This window comes from Typopeltis vanoorti, chromosome 18 (assembly GCF_054136105.1).
Source record: "Typopeltis vanoorti isolate ZY-2024b chromosome 18, IOZ_Tvanoo_1.0, whole genome shotgun sequence".
NCBI classification, from domain to species: Eukaryota; Metazoa; Arthropoda; class Arachnida; order Uropygi; family Thelyphonidae; genus Typopeltis; species Typopeltis vanoorti.
This window is the reverse complement of record NC_143566.1, coordinates 20,508,981-20,519,789: the sequence shown is the minus strand read 5'-3', so window position 1 is coordinate 20,519,789 and position 10,809 is coordinate 20,508,981. Positions and strand designations below refer to the sequence as shown.

The following is a 10,809-nucleotide window of genomic DNA, read 5'->3' as shown; positions in this document are numbered from 1 at the left end:
GTTCGATAAAAAGTCAAGAAACTCTTGAAAGGGTCGACGGTCAAAGAAGTTTGGCGACCCCTGTGCTAGTCACTTGACATAAGGAAACACATATTACTTTCAAGTCTCAACGAAATCCAAACCAGACAGAAAACATGGGAAATGACCGCAAACTGGAAAAGGTTAAGAAACTTTGGAAAAAAAAAAAAAAAAGTGGTGAAATATGCTACATGGAACATCAGAAGCATAGCACATAAAGAAGAAGAATTAGATAAAATTTTAAATGACGAAAATATAGGAATTGCAGTTCTTACAGAAACAAAAAAGAAACTTTTAAAGGAACAAAAGAAACAGCTAACTACAATATCATATACAGTGGAGTGGACAAACAAATACATGCAAAAGCTGGTGTAATGATTTGGATCAATAAATCATTTAAAGCAAAAATAACTCATTATACATACTGGAATGAAAGAATATTAGAAGTTCGATTAAAATTAAATAACAAAAATTTAACAGTTGTTGAAGTGTATGCCCCTGAAGGAGGAAAAGAAGAAGAAAATGATTACTTTTACAAAGAGTTACAAGGAATATATGAAAATTTTTTAAAAAAAAACAGACCGTATAATTATAGCCTGAGATCTTAATGCCAGAATAGGAATGAAAAAAATTAACAATAATATACAAAAATTTGGAGAACCAACAGTAAGCAAAAATGGAAAGCGAAGCGACTCATTGATTATACAATATATAATAATTTAAAAATAATGAATACATTTTACAAACATAAGAATATACATAAATATACTGTACGTGATGTGCAAGAGGAGACAAAAATCAATAATAGACTACTTTATAGCAAATGAAAAAGCAGTAAACCTCTTCCTAGACGTTAAAGTTAGAAGAGGACTAGAAATCGACACAGATCACTATTTAGTACAGGCAAAACTAAGATTTCCACCAAACTGGCTACAAAAAATATAAAAAATAAACAAACTAGAGAAATAAAATCTGATTACAAGGTAAGACTGCTAAATGATTCAAGTATAAGAAATGTATACCAACAGAGGATTAATAACCACTTAGAAAAAATACAAGAAAATGAAGGCATTGAGAAAGAATGGAATAACATAAAAGAAATTATCGCATCAGCAGCAAATGAAAGTCTAGGAACATACAAAAAAATATCATAAAAATAAAAAATTACATATCTGGGACAATGAAATAAAAACAATAATTGAAAATAAAAAGCTGGCTTTTAAAAGATGGTTAAGTAGCAAAAAACAAGAAGATGAAATTGAATATAAAAAAGACGAGTAATTACCAAAAGAGAAACCAGAAAGAGATACAGAGAAAGCTGGGAAAAATTTGTATCATACCTAGAAAATGACATATACCAAATAAGACCCAGTGCGTACAAAATACTAAAACACATGAATGCAGATATAAAAGAAACTGCAAATATAAATTGTGAAATAGATGTAAAAGAATTCTTGGATTACTTTACAGATCTTTGGATGAATAATACTGCCATAAAAAATAATTACACCAGAAACTTATAAAATACCTTAAATGATATTTTATTTATAAATGATATAAATAAAATATATATGATTACAATGAAAGAATTAAAGGACAACCTAAACAAAATAAAAAATGGCAAAATGGGATAAACTCCGAACTGTATAAATTTGCTGGAAAAAAATTTCATCAAAGATTACTAAAATTTTTAAATAAAATATATACAAATAGACAAATACCAAAAGAATGGAATACAAGCATGGTAATACCTATATTTGAAAAAGTGGATAAAAGAAAACCTGCTAACTACAGAGCTATTAGTTTATTGAATACATGCTACAAAATATATAGCAGAATACTTGATGAAAAACTAAAAATATACAGTGAAGAAATATTATTAGAATGTCAAAATGGATTTAGAAAAGGACGCTCTACAATGGATGCAGCTTTCTGTTTAAAACTACTTACAGAAAAAAACAAGAGAATTTAATTTGGAAACTCATATTTTGTTTATAGATTACGAAAAAGCATTTGACGAAGTAAAAAGATATACACTGTTTGATATATTACAAAGAATAAATATACCTAATATTTTACTACATGCAATATTGAATATATACAAAGATAATGAAATAAAAATAAAAATAAATGAAAAGTTGTCTGAAAAACAATCTATAAACCAAGGATAAGACAGGGATGCCCTCTGTCTCCAACACTTTTCAATATTTACATTAATGAAATATTAATACAGTGTAACACCTAAAACAATCAAGGTATAGAAAGTTCCCGGAATAACAAACTAAATACGCTATTATTTGCAGATGATCAGGTAATAATATCAGATAAGGAAGACAATTTACAAAGAGCAATATATAATTTGAACATTATAGTAGAAGAGTTTGGAATGAAAATTTCCACAGAAAAAACTAAAACAATGGCATTTTGTAGACAAACTCCAGTTAGAAGCAAAATAGTTATTAATAATAAAATAATAGAACAGATAAATACCTTCAGTTATCTTGGATGTGAAATATCATATGAAAGAGAAAAAGAAATAAAATTAAAAGGTCAAAATTTTTACAGATTATAGGCCTGATAAATAGAACACTCAACCCAAATATAGTACAAAAAGAAACATGCTTGAAAATATACAATACTTTAGCAGTGCCTACATTATTATTATATGGCAGTGAAATTTGGGCAATAAACAAACAAGATAAACAAGGAATAAAAACAAATGAAATGAGATTTATGAGAAGAATTGCAAAATACACATTATTAGATCAATAAAGGAACGAAGACATTTTAAAAGAACTAAAAACAAAATCAATAGAAGAAAAATTAAACAATTATAAACAAAAATCGATTGAACATATAAACCGAATGGCCAACACCCGACATCCTAAACAAATATTAAAATATAAACTAATTGGAAAGAGAAGGCAGGTAGACCTCAAAAAAGGATATTGGATATAAAAGGAGACCGGAATAGACCAATATGATCTATACCCATAATTAGTCTTATGATGATGATGATCATTTATTTATTTTTATTTTATTTTATTATTATTCTTTCATTTATTTTTATTATTATTTTTTTTTTTTGACGTTTAAGTTCCCTTTGTGTCTCCAGCTTGGCAATCCGTGCGTCTGCATATGTCTGGTCATCATTTTGTATAGAAGCAGTGATTTCCACGCCTATCGTCGGTTCAATAACGATAGAGTTGTTCTATCGTTTCGTTTGCTTTTGTAAGCAGGCATAATATACATGGGACACAAAGCAGAGTCCTTTGTCTAGATCTAAGTACTATATTCGGCGACTGGGAGCTAGGGGATGGTTCTACTTCTACTGTTTTGTGTAATAGTTTTCGCTCTTACCCCTAAAGAAATCCTCTGTAATTATAATGAAACGTTGTGTTTTTAATTAAAAAAAACTGTCAAAATATCATACACGTTTTCTGCCTTTCAAACTATATATATATATCAAAAAAAAAATCAGCTAACGCCTTTTTATTCCCGTATATACGGGAGTAGGCGAGGCCATTTAGCCCTATCTAACTTTTGGAGACTGAGTGGGCAGTTCAATCTCCACTGGTACCCAATCAGAGACAGATGGCCCAAGGCTATCACTAATTAAGCGGTACGCAGTGAAGAGAGACGGCTCAAATGTGCCGCCATCTCGTGGTCTCTAACCCTAACACAATATATTTAATGTCTGAAATAATGTGGGTTCTACGGTCGATTTTCTTGAGTTTACAGGACGAAAAACCCGAGTTTCCGGGAGGAAAAACCTGCTTGCCCGTGCCAGAGATCGACTAACTCGGGAACCGGTCGAAAAAAGGCTTAGAAAAATTTCCTCTAGTCGCCGACTAGACTCGAAACCAAGACTTCCTTCGTGCGGCCTAGCGCGGTGGTGTGCAAACGCCACATTCACTGAGCTACACAGGGAGAGAGAGAGAGAGAGAGAGAATTGGAATCAAACTGTTGCAGAGAATGTTTAGAGCGACGAAATGGCAACAGTTATTATGTGCCGTAATTTCTGTTGAAATGCCTTGATTCACTGATAACTTGAGCTCACTGTCAGTGAAGCCTATAGAATGTAAACTGACCTCTCATTTGACTTTAAAAACTTACTAAAGAACCTACTTCCTATTGGGATAAAATAAATGGCATTAGAAGTTTTCTTCTTCTTCTTCAGAGCTTTGTGAGTAATTTGAAATTTCCCTGAATAGGCTACCAACCTTTCGCAGGTACTAAATACAATACTTTATGCAGATGGTCAAGTAGCAATTTCAAATTCAGAAGATAAGCTTCAAATTGCAACTAACCATCTAAATCAAATAAATCAAATAGCAAAAAAATGTTAAATGAAAATCTCTGAAACAAAAACGAAAGCTATGCAATGTGTGGAAACACCATTCAAAATGTAAAAATTATGCTTAACAATAAAATAATAGAACAAGTCACAGAATTCAAATACTTAGGAAATATAATCTCGCAATACAATACTGATTCACAATTAGAAGCAAGACTACAAATTTAGAATAGAATGAATGGCATAATTAAAAGAAATTTTGGAAAACAAATGACTAAAGAAACTCAATTAAGATTACATAATATTACCTCTAAACCATCTCTCAAATTTTTATTATTATTATTATTATTATGCGCAACTCCGAGGATTCTTTAGACTCATTGAGGGAGGCCCTAAACATCATGTCAAGTAGAACTATTCAACATCTACACAGTATCTATCATACTTTGCCTTGAACTCATTTACAGTCATGGCACCCACAACAGAATCTGGCAGCTTATTTCACTCATTCACCACTCTCCAAGTCAAAAACCTAGTTCTAACACCCTTGCTAACCACACTCTTGCCCAGTTTACATGGATGGCCCCGCATCCTCCCACCACGAGTCCTGTTCTGAAAAATATCCTCTGGATTAATCTTATAGAAACCCTTCAGTAATGTGAATGTTTCAATCATATCACCCCTTTTCTGCCTTTCAACCCATTTCTGCAACTCACAAATCTTCAACCTGTTCTCATAAGGTTCATTCCATAGACCTGCTATCATCTTGGTCACTCGCCTCTGGATCCTCTCCACTCCTCCCCATCAAGAAGAAACCTAGGCGACCAAAACTGGGCATAATAGTCAAGATGGGATCTTAGCAAGGCTCGATACAGAGGAAAATAACTTACTTGTCTCTGCTCGTCAAAGTATTCTTCAATAACCAAGTAATTTGATGAGCTGATTTATCCACTTTTGCTATGTTTCCCCTAAACTTCAACTCCCTATCCACCAACACTCTCCAATCCCTGGCCTCATCAATCTCCTGAAGTACAGTTCCTCCAATGTGGTATAATGCTGGTAATCTTTTCACCCCAAAATGCTTAACCTTACACTTTTCCACATTAAATTGACATTCATTCTCCTTAACCCAGTCCTACAATCTATCCAAATCACCCAGCAAAATTTTGATATCATGTGCATTCACTATTGCTCTATCCAACTTTGCATCATCAGCAAGCAAATAAACACTTCATCCCAGATCCTTTTCTATATCGTTAATGAACAAATTGAACAGTAGTGGTCCAAGAAGAGAACCATGTGGCACACCACTAGTCACAGGCCGTCTTTTGGACTCTACTCCTGAATTGACTACTCTCTGATATCTCTTAATCAACCACCCTCCTATCCATCTCATCAACCCTATATCGATCCCCATATGCTGCAGTTTACTGACTAGAAGTCCATGTGGTATCCTGTCAAATGCCTTAGCAAGGTCCAGCAATATCACTGTAAACCCATTACCCTTATTCAGTTCAGCCGTTACTGTGTTATAAAACGTGAGCAAGTTCGTGAGGCATGATCTACCGTTTAAAAACCATTCTGTCCCCCATACAGTATCCCATTTTCATCTATCCATTCCTGTATTTTTCTCTTGACTACTTTCTCCAAAACCTTTACGACTCCTGATATGCTGATCGGTCGGTAATTTGCAACAGCAGTCTTGGAACCTCCTTTATGCAGGAGGTTCTATTTTCTAAAAGAGGGGAACTATTTTCCCCTCTTTCTACCCCCTCGGGACTAACCCAGACCCGAGACTCAAATTAAACAAAATGGTCAAGGGCGCTGACAATTGTTTAGTAGCTTCACGTAAGACTCGAGCTGGTATACCATCCAATCCACAGACGTATTCATAGTAAGGTTTTGTAATATACTATTCACCTCCATTTCATTCACCTTAATTCCCATATTTGCTATTGGTTCCTTCATTCCTGTAATATCACCACCTGGATGACATACTCTTGCAAAGTGCTCACTCAGTAATTCCACTACATCAACTGATTCAGTTACCTCCCTGCCATTGGGTAGGGAAGTAACTGAATGGGATTCTCTTTAGTTGCGTGGCTAATTTCCTTTCATAATTCGCTTTTGCTTTTCTTACCACACTCGTTACCCTTCTGGCCTGTGCTTTATACTGTTCATGGACATGCAGGTTACCTTTCTCCTTAAATTCCCTCCATAGTTGTTTCTTTTTTGCAGCTTAAGCTTAATGGTGTTATTCATCCATTTAACCCCTACTTGATTTACTATCCGGACTCAAGGTATACAGTCAGCCATTACTTCCTTCAAACACTCCTTTACCGCTTCCCATGCACTATCAACCTCCAGCCCTTGCAGTTTTACATGCCATAGCACTGAACCAAGCAATCTCCTAAGCTTGTCATACTTACGAGCCCGGTAATTCCACATGTACCCTGTCTTAATTGAAAATTCCACGCATTTAGTCACCTCCCAGGTCGACTTTATGATCACTCTCACCAATTGGTGGCAAGTAGTCATATTCAATACACTCAAATTCTCAGATGCAATTGCTAGATCGAGCACTCTCAAACCCCTAGTGTATTGCATTACATGCTGTCTCAGGTAATTATCCCTTAGTAACTGCATAAAATCCATTTCCTTCTTCCCATGTGTCCTCTCCTCCTTCCAATCTATTTTCCCATAGTTGAAATCCCCCATAAAAATTACCCTCCTTCCACTCAGTGCGTCTATTTGCTTATGCATACTATCTCCACCATCTATTCCATCACCCGGTCTATAGCAGCACTCAACTGCATATTTTGTTTTGCTAGTTTCAATCTCATGCCAAATTGCCTCAGATATGCTCTTTTCACTTTCGTGCAGTTCAACTTCTATTCTCCTTGGCTGCAATTCATCAGCCGTCATCAATAACACTCCTCCCTTCATTTTTTCTCTCTGTCCCTCCTGAATATGCTATACCCTTCACATTCTATCCCACTAACTATATCATCTTCAATCAGCCATGTCTCACTAATGCTAATAACCTGTGGCCAGGAAGAGCCAACCAAGGCCAAAAATTCTTCCTTCTTGTTCCTAATACTCCTGGCATTAGTATACATGAAGTGCAGCAGCCGGCTAGTCCCACCCCTATCTTTATACTAACTATCCCATTCAGATCCCAATAGCTCTAGTTTCCCTGATTCTGCACATCCACTTTCACTTCATTCAGGAACACTTTTTCCAGTCTCCGCACACCAAATCCGTTCAGATGCAAACCATCCATCTTATATAAGTCCTTTCGCCCATTAAACTCACTCCACACTACTCCTACTGCATAACCTGTGCATAGAGTCATTTGCAATTATGACCCTCCTTCTCAACTCCTCTCTGTCATACCGCAGCAAATGCAATATCAATTTGGAAATTAAACCAGGATTCTAAAACAAAGAAAGAGACAAAGATTAGAAGCAGCAGCACAGATGGCGGTTCTAAGACTTCTCCTGGGACTCACTAGATTAGATATATTATAAAAAGAAAAACGCAGAAATAATAGAACGATTAGATACAAAGAACATCGTACAAGAAATATAAGAATGTCAGCGAAATTGGCTACACTACATAGAAAGGATGAATGACAATTCCCAAACTAACATATAAATATAAACCTACAGAAAGAAGAGACCGCGGACGTCCAAGACTAAGATTGAAAGACCAACTTCATCTGCAGAGCAGGAACAAGACATAAAAAACATGTACCTGAACTGGTCAGACGACGACGAGAATATTTATTTTATTATGTAGCAGGTGTCGTGAGCGTTCCATGTGGTGATTTGTGGTAGCTGTTTGTGTAACATTTAATTTGAGAATGCTTATCGGCTGCATCTTTATTTAAATCTTGATTTTTGTTTGATGTGGATTATGGGTGTTCGATAAGTTTTTAGTGAGAAATTTGGAAAGTTTGTGGGAGCTGTTTGTAGTTTGGAAGTTGGTTAACGCTAACTTAAATACCTTGAGTTATAGAGTAGGATTTTTATTTCGTTTTATTGATATGTTATGGCCAAAATTGTGATATTTTGTCCAGGCATTTCAGAAACATTTTCTTTTGCTTGTGGTAACTTTACCACATGCAATCGCATCAGGTACTATCATGTTGCAGGTCACTTGTTATAATTAACTACGACTATGTACTTGAGTTATTTTCTTTCCTACTGGCGGTATTTCGTCTTCTAATGAGGATTTTATTACTTATTTTTTCCAGTCGTTCTTTTTTATTTGTGTGGGAATAGTAACACAGTATCTGTTTATGCGAAAAGGGCATTGTATAACTGCATCTTTAGTTTTAAGCATTGCAGAGTAAGTGTGGGACGGCATACGATCCCACAATTACCCTAGCATTTTTTCTTAACATGAACTTGGGTAATTGTGTGGTATCGTCAGATTACATCGCGTTCCCTAGATGATTGTGTTTGCAATTATACATAAAAACTTATTCACAAATAAATGCAAATATATATATATACACACACACACACCAAGAACTCATTGAGGCAGGGCCTATTTAGACACTCAAACACCTGTCACATCTCTGCTTAACATATTTCCTGAAGACACACCCACAACAGCTAACTCCAGTTGATTCTGCACTCATACTACATGCCATGAGAAAAATCTGAGTTCTACCTCTGCTATCCATAAGCTGCAAAATCTCACTTATGTCTGTACTATAAGATCCCTCTCACCAACTTGTATGTTTCTATCATATCTCTCCTCAAATTTGATGCAGATTTACTGTATATCAAATTTTGCTTTCTTTTTCTTTGGGTATTTTGAAAGTAGCAAGCATGACAAATGTTTACAGAACAAGTTCTGTGAACTGAATTAACAGCTTTCCTGGTACATAATTCTCAAAGAGCAGAGAAGGTTCAACAAATGTGCTGTTACCCTTGACATTTCCATAGCTTTTGATGGTGTCTGGCATTGAGGCCTGCCAAACAAACTGCCATTCTTTGGTCTACATGCCAACCTTCGCAATGGGGTTGCTAGTTTCTTCTCTGGTTCACTGTGTGTCATGGTTGATGGCTCCCTCTCTTCAAGCTTCACCACCAATGCAGGAGTACCACAGGGTCCTATGCCATTATCTACTCTCTTTCTTTCTTATTGTACCTAAATAACCTCTCAATCACCACTAGTCCTGTCCACAGCTTTGTAGATATCCCAAGCATCAAGAACATCCACAACTAATGCCTTAAGCATTGATCTACATACAATCCTTTAATGGAGTGAGGGCAGTCTGGTCATGTTCAATGCCACCAAAACACAGTCTTACTTCTTCTCTCTCAAAAGAAATCTCAGCTTACTTTCCTTTATCCTTATTAATATAGAAATCACCAGACAAGATCATATCTCTGTTTGGACTAACACTTACCTCTAGTCTCTCCTATCACAAACATATCACATCATGAGCTTCCTCAGCATCCAAAAAACTAGGCATTAATGGTGCTTTACATTCATCCAATTCTTTAACAATAAAATCCCAAATCTGCCTATGCCTATGCTTAGAAAACTGCTCACATGTTTGGGGTGGAGTACCCAAAACTTCCCTAAAAATTCTTGATGCTGTCCAGAGGGGAGCAATTTGGCTCATAGATGATTCCTCTTTTACAGCTTCACTTCATCCTTCATACAAACACAGCATTCCACTGAACTGGTGACTATCATTCCTCCACTTACACCTGTTAATACAAGAGCATCAGCTGCCCAGCATTTACTGTGTAACTGCAAGGACATTCAACCTGCTTTTGTCTTTTATTCCATCTACCTCCATCCTCTTGAACAGCATACTGCAAGAAGTATTTCCAAATACCTATAATCTGAAATTCATCAAAAAAATTTTTAATAAACATCTATCTGAGTCCCCACCTGCACCTCTCAGACATGGCACTATTGTGTTTAGAGCTCTTTTGACCTCTCGTGTATGTGATCTATATATATATATATATATATATATATATAAAAGCCAGCTAAGCTGGCCGAGTGGTTAGCGTATCCGCTCTCCAGCCAAGAGGCTGTGGATTTGAATCCCTCGTGAGCATGGATGTTTGTGATTGTCCACACTCCCATGGACTGGGTCACCATGGGAGTAGTAGACCCAAACCTCCTGCAATGGGAGAGGCCTTCACCCTGCAGTGGGTAGAAATATAGGCTGTTCATTTTCATATATATATAAATCCCTAAAACTTTGAAGACAACATTTCTTCAATATTTCCTCACACGCATGATTCCATAGGTCATTATCATCTTTGTTACTTGCTGCTGAATCTCTTCAACTGTCTCTCCATCTCGTTGGAACTCAAAGACAGCAATCCAGATATGGTCTTAACATAGTCTTGTAAAGTGAGAGAGTTACTACCTTATACCTACAAGTTACCATTCTCTAGCATTGCTGCTATATGATGTGATGACTTAACCACCTTGACAGTGTCTCTTCAACTCGC

The 10,809-nt window shown here is 35.9% G+C and overlaps 1 protein-coding gene across 2 annotated transcripts in view; it reads left to right on the top strand.

The window, feature by feature from the left end:
* The first annotated feature begins 8,293 nt into the window (after positions 1 to 8,293).
* Positions 8,294 to 10,809, top strand: part of LOC150096523 (glycosyltransferase 1 domain-containing protein 1-like) — a 171,689-nt gene continuing 169,173 nt past the window's right edge. For both annotated transcript variants that reach the window (XM_090408433.1, XM_090408432.1), the window contains exon 1: positions 8,294 to 8,454. In XM_090408433.1, the coding sequence (XP_090264559.1) occupies positions 8,369 to 8,454 (86 nt within the window). In that variant the 5' untranslated portion in view covers positions 8,294 to 8,368. The remainder of the gene's footprint in view (positions 8,455 to 10,809) is intronic.